Raw genomic sequence first — 20921 nt, 5'->3', positions numbered from 1 at the left:
CCCAGAGCCCTGAAGTCACTTCTCATCTGCTCATGGTCATATCTGGTAGTAGCACTAGTGTCCACATGGATGAGCAGTATGGGGCAGAGAGCAGGATGATCCTCAGCAATCCTTCTGTAATATCTCGTACATTGGCCCCAGCAAGCAGCACACTTCCCGGGATGACTTGTCAGGCCGGCAGATGGGTGCTTCCGTCTCCCTTAGAAGGAAGTCGCTGACCACCATCACCTTTCGTTTCCTCTTGGGAGTGGTGGCCGTGATCTTCCAAGCCTTGTGGAGGAGGAGCAGCCATGTTACTCCCCTTTGGGGAGATTCCTCATCCCTCATTGCCAGGCCAGCAGCCTGTTTTTTAAATCTCTATGGGCAACGGGTTGGTAGTCTATGTGGAGCACTGCCTGCTGCCAGACATAGCCATCATCCAGTTTCCTCCCTGTGAAGCAGCCATTTCCTCCTCCCTGGTGGTGCTACTGCAGTCTTTGCCAGCTGGATTTCTTCTCAACCTTGGACATCTCCATATGCATATTTCAATTAATTCCTTGTGTGTACAGGTGCTCCTCAGCCTAGCCACCTCCTCCTGTAGCTCTCCCACCTGCTTCCTGAGAGATTCTACCAGTAGGCACTCTAACACGGGATGGTTTACCCAGCCTGGATTTTATGATGGGAAACGCAGGCTACAGTCTGTTCAAATCCACACCAGGACGTGAGTAGAGGGATCCGTGGTCAAGGTTCTCTGCTCGGACACAGGAGCAGGTGGAGGAGCCAGCAGCAGTGTTGGCATTGGCTATGCTGCCTTTCTGAATCATGGTGATTTTATTCTTTCTCCTTCCTACAAACTCCCCTCTTTGCTAGTTCCCCTTGATTGCTTGGCATCTGGCTTTAAAGCCCTTCTCTTCTAGGTCAGTCCTGACCCTCCTTAACATACCTGGGAAGGGTGATCAAGGATCAAAGGACAGGAGGGGAGAGCCTTGCAAGTGCACACTTGGCTAGCAGGCCTCTGGTCCCTATTCCCACACAGTCCCCAGATACACAATCCCCAAAGAGACCACACTAAACTTCAAGCAAGCCAAAAGGAAAAACAGACAGACAAGCAGGCACGTTCACTCCAAGAATTAGTACTTGCTCCTCCTTCACCAGAGGAGCTCTATCCCAAACTTCCCTGTTTGCTGTCCCCTGTTCACTAGCTCCTTCTGGCCCCTTAGCGTACATCTATAAAGGGATAAAAAACCCTGTGACTGGCCCAGGTCAGCAGACTCGTGCTCTGGTCTGAAAACCTGAAGTCTGAGCTCTGGGACCCTGTGAGGTGGGAAGGTCCCAGAGCTTGGGCTGCAGCCCAAGCCCGAACATCTACACAGCAATTTTTCAGCCTGGAGCTCCAGCCCAAGTCAGCTGACCGTGGCCAGCTGTGGGTATTTTATCCCTGTGCAGATGTACCCTTAGTGTCTGACTTTTAAGCCTTCTCTCTGAGGTCAGCCCTGCCCGCTCCTTAACTCACAAGGATCAAATGACAGGAGGGTAGAGCCCTTGCTAGTGCACACTCAGCTAGCAGGCCTCCCCCAGACCACTATGAATACGTAATTTTCTAAAATCAGGAAGATTTTCCAGATTCTCTCTCTGATTTTAGAAAATTACCCAGTGGTCTTTTCATCAAATTATGTGACTTCCCAGCCTCCCCTGGCTTGGGTCCCTGCCCCGTACACCAATCTGAATATTAACTTGAATGGAATGTGAGCTTATACTAATTTGAATAAAATCAAGTTAATAAATGACTTAACCCCGTGCCCTTAATTCATTGTATCAAGTGAAACTAACATTTCCCTAACCGACTTCCTAATCTATCTTCACCTGTGACTAACAAAGACTGCTCTCATTTGACTATCCTTGGCTTCAGAACTTAACACAAGTGTTGATAGCTAGCTAACCAATCTCACAAATTGCAAAATGCAGTGAGTTGGGAGTTTATGGTTACAGAAAGTTCCGTGACTAGGTGATTACTGGTTGTTCTTATCTCAGTATATTCAGCTGATGACATTTTCCCACCATTCATCCTTTATCTTCAAAAAGCTGCAAGATAGCCAAGGTAAAACCCCTTAAAACATTAGGTGACGTAGCAGATTAGTGCACTAATCCATCAACTGTGAAGATCTAATTTTAAGTCCTTGCTCAAGTCACAAATAGAAAATCATTTTGTAGTCCTTTCATAGGCAGTTCTGGACATCTGTTGCTTTCACAACCAGGTAATTTGTCATGATAGTAATATCAGTGCTGTTCATGAAGCCTCTTAAGGAATGGAACAGCAAAGGGTGTTTTAAATCAGCACTAAGGTGCACTGAGGAGAGCTGCCTAAGAACTCTTACATGGAATTTACCTACATTATTCTTAGCTCTGTCTGGTTCTATTAGCCCTTATATTCATGAGCATCAAACTTACTCACAATTTAAAAATAAATACAGTGAAAACAAAACATCTGTGTACGCAAGGAGTAGAGAAGAGAAGCAGGGTATTAACAAGGACGTTCCTGCCAGGACCAGCTCTAGGTTTTTTGCCGCCCCAAGCTCTGAGAGAACACCTCCTCAAGCAAAAAAAAAGGGTGGCTGGAACTCCGCCCACTGGAATTGTGCCGCCCCAAGCACGTGCTTGCTTTGCTGGTGCCTGGAGCTGGTCCTGGTTCCTGCTCACTCATTCTTCAGTGTTAACACATATAGTTAAAAAATAAAAAGGAAATGAAATTTAATTCAGCATGAAGAACACTGTCAAAAGAGACGGATGCTCAGAGATTTCTGTAGTAAATGGCATTATCCTACAGTATCTGTGCAGGAAAGAAAGGGGCAAATTCTGCTCTCACATAGCAAGACACGGGAGAGGAAACCACGTACCAAGATCTCCCCAGATATGAACCTTCAGAGCTGGACCATGTTCCCTCATGAGGCAGAGGGTCGCTGCCACACAAAGAAGGGAGGTGGTAAGGAGCTCAAGGATATCTGGGTGAATCTGACCTCACCTCTGTAGATCTCAGTGGCATCACTATGAAAAGCAAGACCCTCTGTGTTGCTTGCCAGCTTTCCCCGCCCCCTTCCTTCAGAAGGCATTGCATCTCAACAATGCTACACACTACTCCCTTTGACTGGGGAAAACTACAGAAGGGAAAATTTAAGGAGGAAGTAGCAGTGGGGAAAACCTCATACAGATCCCCACTGGGAAATGTACACAGAGTTAAGAAAGCATCTTGCTCCCTGTCTCCTTTCCTGCTGCTCTAACACCCTTGTCCTACCCCACTCCTTTCCACTCTCCATAAACCAGAAAGAGCATCTGGCCCAAAGACAGGAGCTGCTCTCACAAACATACAATTCTCTTCCTTCTTGTTATTTTTTTATTATTATTACGAATAGCTCCATGACTGCATAGGATATGACAGCAAATTAACAACTACACTATTTTTTTAAATAGCTGCATTATCTGTCTTATTACAAGCAGCTAATTTAAATGACGTGCTTTTGCTTTGCCTCACTATGACCACATTTAGTGGAGGATAAGCAAAACTGTCAACTTCATATTCTTCTGCATCTAAGAGATAAAAGCATAAAGGCTCACCCCTTCCATTCAAATCCTCTCCCCTAAAAGGGGAATCCTCTTTTTATTGAGAGGCTAGGAGACAACACCTAACCTTTGAACAGCTCTGGGCATCTTGCAACAGTTTCTATAAGGAGTGATCTTGTAACAGGAAAGTTACCTGGGTTTTTGTAGATGCTGAGCACATCCTTGAAATAATGAGGTAAGAATCTTTCCAGTAAAAGCAGCACGTCCTCTAGCTCTTCCAGAATCCCCACAAGCAGGAAATTTTCATTCACGTTCAGTTTTGCTCTTTCAAGGGCCCATTCCCCAGGCTCCCTTTATGGATTAAAAAAAAAAAAGTCTTCAAATGGTGTGTTTGCTTTGGAAATTCAAATGAGCACGATTGCTAGAAAAAAAATTATGGTGGAAAGAGCAGCGGGGAAAACCTCACACAGATCCCCATGGAGAAACCGATATGAAGTTAAGAAAGCATCTTGGTTCCCTGATTCAAATATGCTCATACAGTGGACCCTTGCTAGATCGTGTGTCGCCATAGCGCGGATTCGCATATAGCGCGGTAGCGGCAATGGATCCTAAATTTAAATATTTAAATTGGAATCCATGGTCATGTGGCCCCTGTTATAACACGGTACCGCGTATGGATCCCATGTTCTAGCACGGGTCCGGTGTATAAGTTTTTTCATAGATTTGCAAGCAGGCTTTGTGATATCATGCTTATTGGAGTTATGATCAGATGGAAAAAGATCTGGAAAGAAAATGGAAGGATGGAAAGGTCTATGTGGCTTCCAAAGCTCATTATGAATCATATAGAAGCAGGTTAGCTTGTAAAAATGTGACTATTTTATGTTTAAGTTAGATACAGTATAGTAGTACTAAATTCTCTACACAGCTTTCACTGAGAGGTTCCAAACCTCTCACCCATAAAACAGTATCAGCTCAGAAAATTTACAGCATGTGACAAAAAAGTTATTTTGATAATGTAAAGCAGAGCTTATTGCTTCCTACAGAAAGGTAGCTTATGTGGTCTTCCTTTTCTTTACAGAGACTTTGCCTATTTTTATTCTTTCCATTCATTGTTAAGACTATGTTTTTATATTTTTCTACACTTTTCTCATGGTCTAGACAGTGGGCGCTATTAAAATTATCAGCCGCACGTCGTGGTATTGCAGTGACTGCAGCGTGATAGTATCATGCTTTTAATAGCGCCCACCCAAAATACTTTTTGGCTCCTTTCAGAGTGGAAAGTTTTCACCACCACTTACACTTTCTGAAATGATCGATATTACTGTTGGCCTGCAGATTTACCTACAGGTCCATACTAGCTGGTATAAAGGGATGTAGGCCCATTGACTCCAATGATTTACATCAGTTGAGGGTATGTCCCATAATTCTTTGTAACATTAACTTGCATTTCCTGCAGTCAGAGCGCTCCTTCCTTTCATAAGCACATATTCTGCAGCAGTGGTGTCCAACCTTCTCAGTTATGAAAGGCATTCTAGGGCAGGGGAAAAGGAAGATAAGAAGAGATCCAACAACTGGTTCTGACTCTTTCTTTTTCTATCCTAGCTCAGGTGCAGGGTAAATCAGCCCAGGAGCTGCTCTAACTTACACAAGCTGGCAACAATTCCATAGGGACCATATGCTATCTAAGGGACAGTGGGAGTGTACCCCACCTGAACCATTCCCCCTTCCCAATCTGACACATGTCCTGTCCAAGGGGCTACAAGAAGTGGGGGCATAGGCTTTTCTTATGAGGCTGTATGTCTGCTGGGGACTGAGCAGTGCAAAGGGAGTGGCATGGGACAAAGAATCTGCCCCAAATTATTGATAGTGGCCCTTAGATCATTTTGAAATAGTATATTTGACCCTCTGGCTGAAAAAGTTGGTCACTGCTGCAGAATATGACCTTATGAAAGAAAGGCGGGGTTGAAGGTCTTGCTCTGAGGGAAGCCTTGGGGTGGGTGGACTGCATTCTACCCCTGTGGGATGGAGGTGGGAGGCCCTGGGTGGGGTTGATCACCCTGCACTCACCCCACAGTGGAGGCTCCTGTCCTGCAGGGCTGGGCCCAGCTCTCTGCAGTGCAATCTGGTACATAGGGTCATAGCACCGCTTAGATTTGGGCCAGCCACCCCTCCATCATATCCCCATTGGACAGAAGCTGCAGGAGCTGCCACTGAAGATTAAATCATCATTTTATGTAGTTTATGTTCTTTTTCATTTTATTTTGTGTTATTTCACATTTCTGATATGCACACAAAGCTATAATTATAGTCTCTAAGGTGCCACAAGTACTCCTTTTCTTTTTGCGAAGACAGACTAACACGGCTGTTACTCTGAAACCTGTAATTATAGAGAGTGTGTACTCAAACAAAAATAATAATGCAAAATTTACACCCTCCACTGAACAATTCCCTTATATATATTATTTCATAATAAAGACATGCTTTTACCACACACTGACACATGAGCCATGTTTTCCCTTATATTTACAATACGGAACAACTGTTGTGTCTCTGATACCACTCTGTGTGGTAACTATTGGCAAGTGTTCAATGTCTATTGCTGTACAGAATCAGGTATGTGTGATATACATTTACCTGCATCTTGGATGCTGTCCACAGAAATACGGTATGATGTAAAATAACCTGGGATTGGAACATTCAGGGTAGTTTTCAAGAATACATACATTAATATCCTAGGGAGAACGAAAGGAAAACAAGGTTAAATATTGCATCTCACCACCTCCATAAAAATGTGCTCTTTTCTTTCCCACCTAAATAAAGTTTTCCCATACTTCATGGTGTAGTCCTGACCGCACTGCATCTACACCTAAGTCCCTCAAGAATAACTTGCAGGATATGTTAACAATTCATTAGCATAGGAAAAATTTTCTGGGAGCATCACAACGTCTTGCTGCAACACCATGCTATTATTCTGTTGTAGTGATCACATCTTCAAAGCCAGGTTTTAACTTCACACCCTTTGATTAAAATGTACTGAAGACTGGTATAAGACTGTTTCTAAACATAGCCAGCTTAAGCATCAATTTATTAACACCATTATTACACATGCTTTGCAATTTCCCCCGTAAATATCCTCTGGGAAAAGACAGAAGAAGACACAATAATTTGAATTTTGACCACAATGATACAAAACTATTTTATTCTACTTTTGTTCAATGGCCTTATACTGAATATAAATTAAAGTTCTCTTCTGATAGCCAAAACGTGCATCGCTCGTCACTGTAAGTCAGTATATCACCCAGCTATTCAGGACTGGACCCTATGGTGAAAATTTTCCCTCACAAAAGAGCAGTATGCTCAGCCACTAGGAAAGCAAAGGACTTTGATCTCATCTAGGGGCCTTTACCGAAAGACCTGATGTAGATATTGAACTTTACTAATATAAACAGAGTGGAATTAGTCAAACTAAGCTCTCCCGCTGACAGAGCTTCTGCCATTTGCGGAGGTGGTTTTATTATGCTAGAGGGAGAGCTCTCTCCTGTTGGCACAGAGCGTCTTCACTAGACGCGCTGCAGCTGCATTGGTACAGCTGCGCCGCTGCAGCACTGTACGTGTAGACATGTCCTCAGACTTCAGATGCTTAAGTGCTTTCTTTTCCGAATAAGGATGCTTTACTGAATCAAGGCCTTAATTCTACCATCATGCTGTTAACATTGTATTTGGGTCTATGATGAGTCTCCTCAAGCTACAGTCCCATTTCTCTCCCTCTCTTTTGTTTATGTAAATCAATTACTACTCTTTTTCTTCCTAGTGACACATCATAATTTAACACGTGAGAGATAAGGTATTAGACAGTGAAGTAAATTCCATTCACGCACACACACCCACACACACCCCTCTGGATATTGAGAAAAGTTTGCTTTAAATACTTAGTAAAGTATGAAGAGATTACTGATCAATCACTCCTGTCAAAACAAAACAAAAACCAAGGACAACTTTTAAAACTCAAGTTTGTATATTTTAAACTATTTTCCAGCAAATCATATAATCAATGGTACTAAAGTCTGCTGAAATATCTAGAAATACTAGAGTAAAAAGGGCATCCCTGCCCTGTAGGCCCCTTTTGGCCAAACATGGCTCTGCAGCACTCTGCCTCAGTATCCCCTTCACTAAGGCTCCTCAATAACACTAGGACAACACCACACCTTCTTCAGGTCTGATTCATTAACACTAAATAAAAGTCTCTTCCACGCCAATCTCTTTCACTCATCTCCCATCTCCCCTCCCCTGGAGGTCTGTCTTGAAGTTTCCAAGCTGGGCACAACGGTCAGTCTCTCCCACCATTGCACCTTGGGCTCCTTTAATAACTCCTTGCTATCTTCTGAACATCCGCTCTTAGGCATTCCTACCTGGAGTCTTTATTTCTTTTTCTAAGAATTACCATTGCACCAAGTCCATATTTTAAAATATTTTGGATTATCAGCAAGTATTTGTCATGTTCAGCAATGTATTACAATGTATTTAGGTAATTCAGTACGCTTATTACGGCTACTGCCATTTTGTAATTGCTCATATGATCTTGGGTAAGAAAGGCATTTGTGCTCTCACTTTAATACCTAGAAAATAGAGGCTCAGAATATTAAACAACCACAAGACTCATCATCCTGGAAACAGGAATAAACTAGGTTTCAGAGTAGCAGCCATATTAGTCTATATTCACAAAAAGAACAGGAGTACTTGTGGCACCTTAGAGACTAACAAATTTATTTGAGCATAAGCTTTTGTGGACTAAAGCCCACTTCATCGGATGCATTTCCACTGCATGCATCCGATGAAGTGAGCTGTAGCTCACGAAAGCTTATGCTCAAATAAATTTGTTAGTCTCTAAGGTGCCACAAGTACTCCTGTTCTTTTTGCAGATACAGAGTAACATGGCTGCTACTCTGAATCCCTAGAGTGTAATCTTTCCCAAGGCAGGTTTCAGGGCTTTAGCAAGCCAATGGGTGAAAGCTGTAACTACAACTGCCTCTTCCTGTAATTGGCCTAAAAGAGAGAGGATTTCCCTTTGCAGCTCTATCACTTCTTCATAAACATGAATACAAGATTGCATTCATTCAAAAAACCCCAAAGAATTATTTGATGTAAAAAGGAATGGAGACCTCCTCTCTTCTGAAAGCATAATTTGATTAACAAAAGCAGAGACAGAACCCATACAATAAAAACACTTCTTCAGAGACAAAATCCTGCACATTTGACAACTGAATATTTTGGGTCTCTTTACTGAAAAAAATTCGTTGTGTAAAGAGAACCCTATTGATAGATCCTCTGCTAGAGTAAACAGGTGTCGCTCCACTGAAGTCAACGGAATGACATCAGTTTGAAGGAAGCAGAGGAACAGTCCCTTAGCATTTGATTTGATAAGGGAAAAATTAAACGGATTAGGAAGAAAACAACAACTTCTGTTGAAACAAAGCATTTACACCTGGGAGAAGTAGGTTTTACTATAGACCAACAATTTTTCATGTGGGGAGTGGATGTACACTTTCTAATGCTCCGTAACTCATCAACACCATGTTTGCTGTGTGGCCAAGGGATTGCTATCATTTATTTTAAATTCTGTACTTTATATGTTGAAAACCAGTATTACTTATGCCATATGGTGTACATTACAGCATCCAGAGGGTTCTAATAAGTTTAGCACCTGCTATCCTTTGTGAAAGCAAACACCAGCAACCATTCCCTCTATAAAGTTTTTTTTTTTTTTTTTTTTTAATTTGCAGCCTTATGATCTATGAAATTACAGCATGAATCGTGAGAAAAAAGTGCATTTGGTCTGATGTGTACTCATGTGAAATGTGTTTACTAGTGTTCTAATTATTATAAATAAATTACAAAGTATACGTCATTTATACTTATTCTAAATTTGAACATACCTAGCTAGACTGAGTCTTCTTTGGTATTTTGATTGCTTTGCCAGTTGACCGATAACTGGACCAAAACATCCCCCCCCCCAAGACTAGTAAGGTTAAAAAAGATTATCTTGATCAATTTTAACATTTCATTTTCTGTTACAATGGCATAGATGAACATATGCCACTGTAACAGGAAATGGATCCTTTAAAGCACCTATGGAGAATTTCACTTGTAGAAGGCACAATTCCAAATTGACAACTTCAAGCTGTCATTGTTTAGAGGTGCTTGGGAGGGATTTGTGTTTTGTTTTGTTTGGTAGACCTATATGAACATAGTTGAAAATTAGATAGAAAGAAAGCAACTTGGATCACATCCATTCATAATAATGTTCTGAAAGAGACATTTTTCTTTGTTCACTGAGTATCAGATACACCACTCAATCTGCCAGTGCAGATGAACCTATTTGGCTGAGGTTTCAAATTTCCTTGAGCTGGTGGACCTCTTCTGGTGGCTTCACAGAACACTATGATCATCTTTTATCCTTGACCATTGAAATGGGGATAGGTAAGTGTACCATCCTCACGCCAGGGTCATTTAGGTATACAGAGGTCTTGCAATAGATGAAGTTTCAGGAGCAGAGTTGTGCTGGTGGCAATGATCATGCCCTGAGATGAATCGATTGCTGTAAGAAGTTTGTTTTGTTTTTTTTAGATTCTGGGTTGTGACTGGTGGAGATGAAATATAGCATCTGCAAAGCCCTGACCAGTTCTGGATGATGGATGTGCTGGTGAACCCCAAATATTTTTGCTCAGAAACTTAATTGTTTCTTGCTGCAAGTTTTTCAACCCATTGTGTGTATAAAATTAAAACTAAACTGGAACAGACCACCTGTCTGTATAGTGGCATGGGGAAGAGAAGTGTCAATGTGATTTTTGGTTGAATTTCAATCAATCAGTTTCACTTACTGAGGTTCTGGATGCACTAGAGGAAGTTGATTTAATCTCAGAGACACTGTTCACTACCCAAATCTAGCTGTGTTAAAAGATCAAAAAGACCACCAAAAAAAAAAAAAATCTGGACACTGAAAATTCTGTAATGAGAATTGTGGAATGAGAGGGGATGGTAAAGTATCATACTTTCGTTGCTTTCTTAACAAGCTGGGGTGCTGTGGTAAGCCACTGAAACCTGTGTCATCGTAGCTAAAGTCAGACACATGCCATTCCCAAAGACAATCGCTGCAAGTATTTGCCATGAGAGCTCTTCAGCCCAATGACAATATAATTGCATTTGGGATAACAGACTTTGATTGGAGCTTTTCATTAAACCCTCCCTCCCCCATCTCCATAGGCCTTGCATTGTTCCTGTTCTGATATTATGAAACTGGAAATTTTTCATAACATATTCATCCCCTATCATTGCTACAATTTTATTTCAAATAATATTTCATTAACACCACATTATTATATCAAAGTGAACTAGTGCGCTAGTCTAGTATTCTGGCGATAGGTCAGGCTGCTGACCACCCATAAATTTAGTGATGGGGCGTTACAGAAAGAAAAACTGCCTTTTCAAAACAACAAGCCCCAAACAACTTCTCCCAGCCCTCTCTCCCAAACCCTACACATCTGGAGTACTGATTAGCTTAGATCATCTCTCTTAGATCCTAACAGGCTTTCTTCCAACCAGATTACTTCGCTTATTCTCTCTCATGTCAACTTTTAGAAACATCTTTTCTTAATAAAATGCCTGATGACCCTTTATCTTATTATACACTGTCAGAAAAAGACACATTACTGAAAAAAACAGTGCTCTCCTTGAGAAGAAAGGTCTAAGAACACATTCAACATATTTTATTTTCAGAATGAAACTCAGTCAATATGTAGGAAAACAGGAAATGGGTTTCCTACAACTAAAATAGGGCTGCTATAGGTAAATCCATTTTCCTGTTACTACAAGTATGCTCCCGCAAAACAAGCTGCTTTCTCATAAAGTTACCCCATCAAAGACTCTGAGTTACAAGCTACTGTTACCCAATGAAATTCAGGCCTTATTCTCAGATGTTTTGAGTAAGATTCTTCCTTTCCCCACTTCTGCATTATAGGAGATTTGGAGACAAGGAGATGCCCAAGTATAGGACACGAATTAAGTCAAATTATAATAAACACGCCTTTTCCAACAGGTGTTTTGCTGGACAGTCTTTCCAGTGACAACATCAACAGCAATAGCCGCATCACTCTGTAACTGTAGATGTATGTCCAACTCATTACGATTTAAATGTTTTTACAGAACATAAAAGTATAGACAACTATATCTTCCATGATTTCTCATTGATACAGCCTTGTTCCAGGCTTTGGCAGTGCTCTGGGGAGATGAGACTTTGGTGAAACATACAGCATATACAAAATGTAAAGAATCACAATCTGACATGGTCTCTGTTGGTAACTGAATTTATTTTATAGTGAAATAAACACCTGATAAGAAAATGTAGGAAGTAGTTCATTACATAATCACACTTACGGGACTTTACACATCTTTAAATTGTAATACAATTCTTAGCTAATTATAAATGCAGATTACTGAAAAGTGGGGAGTATTCCTGAAGGTCCCTTAATTAGGAAAATGCAGAGGACAATACACTGTAATGCTGATTTTCCTGTCAGGATTTCAGAAATTTTTGCAAATCCCTCACTACAAACTCTGGACCACAAATACCTGAGTATTGGACCGGGGTGTCCCTATAGTGGTTACTTCTTAGTGTTGTGAAGTAATCATAAATCTTGTTAATTAGGGCTGACCCAAGCATGATATTTTAGCTCTAAATATTTCACAAATTATGCTGCAGCACCTGGAGTCAGACAGTACTAGAAATCTTCCTTTCCTGTTAGAGTGAGAATGTCTGACTTTTTTGTGTTGCAGAAACATTCTTTTAAAAAGAAGCTGTCGGTGAATTTAGAGATCACGAAAGGTATCGGGGTGCTAGCTCTTGAGATTGAAAGTCCACAGGTAAACCCAAGGAGTTCCTGCAGCAGCTCAATCTTTTCTACACTGTCTTCCCAGGTTAGCCTCAACCCTGCTCAACAGGAACTACCTGTGGGAGCGGGAAGATCGGACCTGCAGATGTGAATTTTCACTTTGTCTCAGCTTTCTGCGATTGCCAGATAAGGCAACAATTGTGAAGGGGACACATGTCCACTGGAAACAAGGACAACCAGCAACTTAAATTTAAAAAAAGGAGAAAAATTTAAAAAAAATCAATTCCTTTTTTAATAAAGCCACTTTGTACTTTATGATGTGCACACAACAGCGGTCAAGTGTAATAAATCCTTTGTGAGCAAACACCCAATCTGCCTTTACTCAATAAGGTAAAAGATAAAACCGTGACAACCAGATTGCGTAATGTTAGCTACCTAGAAGAAATGTCTAAAAACGTCCATAAATCATATTATGCTAGATCTTTAAATTAATCATTTCCTGGTTCATTGCCTATAGGTACTGAAATGAATCAGCATGTGCAATCAAGCTGTACTGTCTTAGAGCAATTAATTATACAAAAATTAGGGTAAAATAGTAAAATTGAACTTTATATGCTGCATAAAAAAAATCAGATGAGCTCTCATCCCTGATGTCGCAGTTGGGGACAGCAATGAAACAATGCAGTACTCCCAACAAAGGCAGTTTCTGCTACTGTATCTTTTAGCAAGTTTATAGCGATATATAGCTTTCATATTTTTGTTAATACAATCCTCTCTCTCCATGGAACCAAGGAGTTTATTTGTAATATTGAGTTTAAATGTAATATTAAACATTGCAAAGGATTTCAATGGAACAAAATCTATGTCGGTTGAGGAAGTGTTAAAAGAACATGATATAATAAAGACTATGTTTTAAAGCTTAACATCACCACAGGCCAGATGCTCCTTTCTGCTACAGAGTGAGAAAGCAGCAAAGGGATAGAAAGGCAGCTTTGTAACATGCTTGTTTCCCCTTCCCTACAAGAAAACATAGTGGAGATCCACAAGCCTGAGATGCTTGTGTGGGTGGGTGAGTGGGGAGGCAGAGTTGAGGGAGATGCACTATTCTGGGGAACAGCCACAGCGTATGGCACATTCCCCCTTAACCCAGTGGAAAGGCGTGTGGAAGTTAGCACTTCCACAAGCCGTTTTCAATCAATTACAGTCTAACTACAGTATCACTATATAGGCTATGACATTTCTGCATGCTATAGTGATAGGAAGTGCAGACCTTTAGTTACTCTCCTATTAACACTAGTTAACTCACGCGATTAAGTAAAAAAACAATTAATTGCGATTAATCACAGCTAATTCACGATTAGCTAAAAAAATTAATCACAATTAATCACAGTTTTAATTGTACTGTTAAACAACAGAAAACCCACTAAAATGTATTAAATACTTTTGGCTGTTTTTCTACATTTTCAAATATACTGATTTCAATTACAACACATAATACCAAGTGTACAGTGCTCGCATCATCATTTTTAGAGTGCAAATATTTGTAATAAAAATAATATAAACAAAAGACATAGTAATTTTCAATTTACCTGATACAAGTGCTGTAGTGCAATCTCTTTATCATAAAGGTGCAACTTAGAACAGGAGATTTTTTTTTGTTACATAACTGCACTCAAGAACAAAACAATGTAAACTTTAGAGCCTACAAGTCTACTCAGTCCTACTTCTTGTTCAGACAATCACTGAGACAAACAAGTTTGCTCACATTTACGGGAGATAATGCTGCTCGCTTCTTATTTGCAATGTCACCTGAAAGTGAGAACAGGTATTCACATGGCCCTTTTGTAGCTGGCAGTGCAAGATATTTACATGCCAGATATACTAAACATTCTTGTACCCCTTCTTGCTTCAGTCACCATTCCAGAGGTCATGCTTCCATGCTGATGATGCTTGTTAAAAAAATAATGCATTAATTAAATTTGTGACTGAACTCCTTGGGGGACAACTGTATGTCTCCTGCTCTGTTTTACCCACATTCTGCCATATATTTTCTGGTATAGAAGTCTTGGATGATGACCCAGCACATGTTGTTCGTTTTAAGAACACTTTCACTTCAGATTTGACAAAATGCAAAAGGTGCAACTGTGAGATTTCTAAAGAGAGCTACATCACTTGACGCAAGGTTTAATAATCTGAAGTGCCTTCCAAAATCTGAGAGGGATGAGGTGTGGAGCATGCTTTCAGAAGTCTTAAAAGAGCAAGACTCCGATGCGGAAACTATAGAAGCCAAACAACCAGAAAATAAAATCAACCTTCTGCTGGTGGCATCTATGAACATAGAATCATAGAACAAGAAGGGATCTCAAGAGGTCATCTAGTCCAGTCCCCTGCACTCAAGGAAGGACTAAGTATTACCTAGACCAGGGGTGGGCAAACTTTTTGGCCGGAGGGCCACATCAGGGTTTCCGAAACTGTATGGTGCGCCGAGTAGGGAAGGCTGTGCCTCCCTAAACAGCCCCTGCCCCCATCCGCCGCCTCCCATTTTCTGCCCCCTGACTGAATCATAGAATATCAGGGTTGGAAGGGACCTTAGGAGGTCATCTAGTCCAACCCCCTGCTCAAAGCAGGACCAATCCCCAATTTTTGCCCCAGATCCCTAAATGGCCCCCCTCAAGGATTGAACTCACAACCCTGGGTTTAGCAGGCAATGCTCAAACCACTGAGCTATCCCTCCCCCCCTCAGAACTCCCAACCCATCCAACCCCCCCTGCTCCTTGTCCCCTGACCGTCCCCCTAGAACCCCCTGCCCCTAACCACCTCCCCGAGACCCTACCCCCTATCCAACCCCCAATGTTCCCCAGCCCCTGACTACCCCTTCCAGAACTTCTGCCCCATCCAACCACCCCCTGCTACCTGTCCCCTGACTGCCCTCCGGGACCCCCTGCCCCTTATCCAAGCCCCTCCGCTCCCCGCCCCCTTATGTCACTCAGAGCAGCAGGACTGGCAGCCGCACTGCCTGGCCGGAGGCAGCCACACAGCTGCGCTTCCCGGCAGCAGCTCGCAGCCCCACCGCCCAGAGCACTGGCGGCGCAGTGAGCTGAGGCTGCAGGGGAGGGGGGGCTGCAGGGGAGGGGGGACAGCAGGGGAGTGGCCAGGGGCGAGCCTCCCCAGCCGGGGGTCAAGGGCAGGGCAGGGCAGGAATGTCCCACAGGCCGGATGTGGCCCGCGGGCCATAGTTTGCCCACCTCTGATCTAGGCTATCCCTGACAGGTGTTTGTCCAACCTGCTCTTAAAAATCCCCAATGACGGAGATTCCACAACCTCCCTAGGCGATTTATTCCAGAGCTTAATGACTCTGACAGTTAGGAAGTTTTTCCTAACGTCCAGCCTAAACTGCCGTTGGGGCAATTTAAGCCCATTGCTTCTTGTCCTATCCTTAGAGGTTAAGAACAACAATTTTTCTTTCTCCTTGTAACAACCTTTTATGTACCTGAAAATGGTTATCATGTCCCCTCTCAGTCTTCTCTTCTCCAGACTAAACAAATCCAATTTTTTCAATCTTCCTTCATAAGTCATGTTTTCGAGACCTTTTATAATTTTTGTTGCTCTTCTCTGGACTTTCTCCAGTTTGTCCACATCTTTCCTGACATGTGGTGCCCAGAACTGGTCACAATAGGCCTCCAGTTGAGGCCTAATCAGCACGGAGTACAGTGGAAGAATTACTTCTCATGTCTTGCTTAGAATACTCCTGCTGATACATCCCAGAATGATGTTTTCTTTTTTTTGCAACAGCATTACACTGTTGACTCAGATTTACCTTGTGATCCACTATGACCTCCAGATCCCTTTCCGCAGTATTCCTTCTTAGGCAGTTATTTCCTATTCTGCACCTGATTGTTCCCTCCTACGTGGACTACTTTGCATTTGTCCTTATTGAATTTCATCCTATTTACTTCAGACCATTTCTCCAGTTTCTCCAGATCATTTTGCATTTTAGTCCTATCCTCCAAAGCACTTACAACCCCTCCCAGCTTGGTATCATCCACAAACTTTATAAGTGTACTCTCTATGTCATTATCTAAATCACTGATGAAAATATTGAAGAGAAACGGACCCAGAACTGATCCCTGCGGGACCCCACTCGTTATGCCCTTCCAGCATGACTGTGAACCACTGGTAACTACTCTCTGGTAATGATTTTCCAACCCGTTATGCACCCACCTTATAGTAGGTCCATCTAGGTTGCATTTCCCTAGTTTGAGAAGGTCATGTGAGACAGTATCAAAACTCTTTTTGGACATGTGTATAGAAAGAAAGGTGAAAGTGGACACCAATGGGCAGGAGCTTATGGACTGATAACGATCATGATTAATATGTGCTTGATATATGCTCGTGATTGTCTATAAAAAAAGATCATAAAGCGTAATGCTTAAAACTAACTTCTGCTTCATGAAGAATGGTTAAATTTCCTTTTTCTAAATATTTAAAAATAACATTTATAAATTACATGGTGTTAAACTATTATCACAAATTACAAATTAAAAGTTTTTAAATGTATAAGCATTTTACTCGCTTGGGCGCATTTGCCTCATGGCGCACAAATTTGAACTCTGCTTCAAAAATTTGCACAGAAGAAATTTTTTGCGCACACAGCCTGTCAAAAATTAGAGGGAACATTGACCAAAAGCCTTACTAAAGACAAGATATACCACATCCACTGCTTCCCTCCTATCCACAAGGCTTGTTACCCTGTCAAAGAAAGCTATCAGGTTGGTTTGACATGATTTGTTCTTGACAAATCCATGCTGTTATTTATCACATTATCTTCTACATGTTTACAAATTGATTGCTTCACTATTTGCTCCATTATCCTTCCAGGTTCAGAAGTTAAGCTGACTGGTCTGTAATTCCCCGCGTCGTCCTTATTTCCCTTTTTATAGATGGGCACTATATTTGCCCTTTTCCAGTCTTCTGGAATGTCTCCCGTCTTCCACGACTTTTCAAAGATAATTGTTAATGGCTCAGATATCTCCTCAGTCATCTCCTTGAGTATTCTAGGATGCATTTCATCATGCCCTGGTGATCTGAAGACATCTAACTTGTCTAAGTAATTTTTGACTTGTTCTGTCCCTATTTTAGACTCTGATCCTCCCTCATTTTCACTGACATTCACTATGTTAGACGTCAAATCACCACCAACCTTCTCAGTGAAAACCGAAACAAAGTCATTAACCACCTCTGCCATATCCACATTTTCTGTTATTGTCTTTCCCTCCTCATTGAGTAACGGGCCTACTCTGATATGCATTGGTCTGCACTGCTTTGGATTGTTATTGAGCAGAACCTGTCATCATCATGGACACAGTCCTCTGGAATGGTGGTTGAAGCATGAAGGGACATATGAATTTTTACGGCATCTGGCATGTAAATATCTTGAGACACTGGCTACAACAGTGCCATGCGAACACCTGTTCTCACTTTCAGGTGACATTGTAAACAAGAAGGCGGCAGCACTATCTCCTGCAAAATTAAACAAACTTGTTTGTCTTACAGCCTGGCTGAACAAGAAGTAGGATTAAGTGGATTAGTAGGCTCTAAAGTTTTACATTGTTTTGTTTTTGAATGCAGTTTTTTTTGTATATAATACAACTTTTGTAAGTTCAACGATCATGATAAAGAGATTGCACTACTGTACTTGTAATGGGGGAATTGAAACATACTATTTCTTTTGTTTTTTACAATGCAAATATTTGTAATAAAAATAAATATAAAGTGAGCACTGCATACTTTGTATTCAGCATTGTAACTGAAATCAATCTATTTGAAAATGTAGAAAACATCAAAAATATTTAAATAAATGGTATTCTATTATTGTTTAGCAGTGCGATTAATTTTTTTAGTCACTTGACAGCCCTAATTAACACCCTTTTAATTTCACTTGCTATTAAACTGTCAAGCCAACTTTTGGTGGTGGGGGGGGGGAGCTCAATTTTTTTATGCTTATTCTCAACCCAGAAAGGAATTTTTGAAATAACGAAGATAGTTGGTTTTGCCAGGTCAAAGTTATGTATATTAAAACAAAAACAAAAAATCAACACTTTCCTCATATATCCCAACATACATTTTGCACACAGAAAACTCAAAGAGACCTTAGGGATAGCTATCTATGTCTGAATGAAATCAGTTCTGCAATTTTAAAACTATGAGCATTTAAGGTTTCTCCATACCAGCAGAATTCACTTTTATATACCCAGTAATACAGAACACTACATCTAAGGGAAGCAGTTGGAGTTAGGTTTCCATCGCATAATTTGGAATTTCTTGATTTGTGTAAAATCTCAACGTTAATGGTAGATAAAGTACTCTATTTTTTTCAATGTAGGTAACACTTAGGATAAAAAAAAAATCCAGACTTCAAAATTCTGATTTGTTAATCCTAAATGAACTTAAACTGATTATAAAAATTTCAGATTCTATTTAACAGACTTATATTAATGCTTATTAAATGATCCTAGAGACTTTAAATAATGAAGAATTATATTTTATCAGATACTTGTATCTTACAAATATTTTCTACCCATTTCCCCATTAATCTACTGCAAGTTATGAAAACTGCCTTTTCTTCTCTCATAACCAAAGTGAGAAAAATGACATCTTTCCATACCCTGCTAATAAACTGTAACTTGTATAATATAATTGGGAGGGATTCTATTTATAATATAGCCAGGATGTACTTCCAAACGAAGACTGAAGGTAACAAATGTGAAGTGAAGGTGCGTCACAAGGTCCACAGAGGAAGTGGTGAACTAAATAAATGGCTTTCAACTAGACACAACCGTAAAAGGAAACTAAATAAAATAATGTGGAAAACCAGTCGGCAAGCCCAGTCGATGATGATCTCTCCTGCTTACAAGGCTGTTCTTAATACAGTTTTTTAGTCAACAGTACAGTATCGTACTTATTCTGAACAGCCAAGGAAAGTTTTTCTGCTCTGCTAAGAAACTCACAATCCTCTAACTGCTTTTTAAATTTTTGTTGCTCAGTATTTATATGTGGATCAAATTGACCATCACATCCTGACAATCTCACGAGATATGTATTAAGTACAACTACACTTTAAAAAAAAAAAAGGCATATCTTTCTCCAAGCCTGGATGTTTCTGAACACCCAGATGGGGAAGAGAGAAAAAGTGTAAACACGAATGCTCAGAAGATTGCTCAACAGTGTAAACAGAAAATGAAAGAAGGAAAGGTACGATTTCCTACTTTTTAAGGCTGTAGAAACACCTACCTTGCTCTAGTGATACCATAAAATCAGGGTAGTGGTTGGAATGAAGGTTCCCAAATACAAATGTAATGAAGATTTACTAAGACTGTTATTGTATGTTAACATCACAAGTTACTAAGACATTTTTGTGGAGATTAAATGACTATGTAATACATAGCTTTAACCCTGCATAAGTATGATTTTAATCAGTCAGTGTTTAATGTTCTCATTCAATGTATATCAAGTAAGTATTTGGGCATCTCAATGCAAAGCCACAAAAGTCAAGATGATGAATTTCCATTTAATCAGTTTTTTAAGTTTCCATTTTCAAATTCTGGCAGAATTTGGTCCTTGCTAATGAATGCAGGGGACTAGTAACACTGGCTAGAGCGTGCCATATGGTAAGCAGATGCTATTCAAGCTTCCTCACATAGCACTGCCAATGCAACTCCAGCCAAACATTTAGCAGCCAATGCTATTCTGGTGTGAGGCCCCTCCAATGGGTGCCAGTTGTACTAAATTGTGCCAGACTGTGGGTGTTTTCTGAGAAGGAGAAATGTCCACTAGAGACTGACCCTCAAAGCCATTTCAATATCCAAACCGGATTTAAGAGGTAAGAAGCTAGTGCCTCAGCCTATAACTCTATCAGGTCACAATTTAGCAATGTTATGCCCCATTCACCGTAATGCAGCCAATGTGAAAATGACCTGACTACCACTGTCCAGATCTTGTAGTTATTCTGTCAAAAAGGTTATTAAATGACTGAAAAGCATTCAGTCATGATGATTTGACCGTTTCACTTTGGCACTGAAGTAAGTCTCTCTAGGTATTTCTTAATACACCCACCAGTGCAGTATCTGAGCAAATACAAATCTCCATAATGTTAGGAGTCAGTCAGAAAAAACCCCTAAAACAACCACCAATTATTTTCTTTTCCCGTGTGATTCTGTGAAAGTGACTAATATGAGATTATTTTTTTCTTTTTCCTTTTTGTTTCATTCTACCTCTATGGTAGTTATTGACAGAAAGGGAAAGAGATGAGTCCCACATTTCATCCTGAAAAGAGAGAGATCTTTGATCATCCCAATAACTAGTAGGGGAGAGTTCCACAGACTGAGGACAGCTGTCCTGAAAGGCCAATCCTCTATATGTTTGAGTTGTATGCTACACAGTCAGCTCTATTGGATAGAAGTAGCTATTCAGGAAGATCCTGGCCGCAGACAGAAAGAGAAGTGG

General features: G+C 40.8%; 1 protein-coding gene across 1 annotated transcript in view; it reads right to left on the bottom strand.

Annotated features, from left to right (window-relative positions):
- The window catches only part of UST (uronyl 2-sulfotransferase), a 288796-nt gene that overhangs the window by 56251 nt on the left and 211624 nt on the right, over positions 1-20921 (bottom strand). Inside the window, exons 6-7 of the mRNA XM_084625151.1 lie at positions 6169-6266; positions 3728-3885 (exon numbers count right to left, since the gene is read on the bottom strand). Coding sequence (XP_084481277.1) covers positions 3728-3885; positions 6169-6266 — 256 coding nt within the window. The remainder of the gene's footprint in view (positions 1-3727; positions 3886-6168; positions 6267-20921) is intronic.

This window comes from Lepidochelys olivacea, assembly GCF_965140295.1.
Source record: "Lepidochelys olivacea isolate rLepOli2 genome assembly, chromosome: 3".
Classification (NCBI taxonomy): domain Eukaryota; kingdom Metazoa; phylum Chordata; order Testudines; family Cheloniidae; genus Lepidochelys; species Lepidochelys olivacea.
Note: the sequence above shows the minus strand (reverse complement) of the source record. Positions and strands in the feature narration are given on the sequence as shown.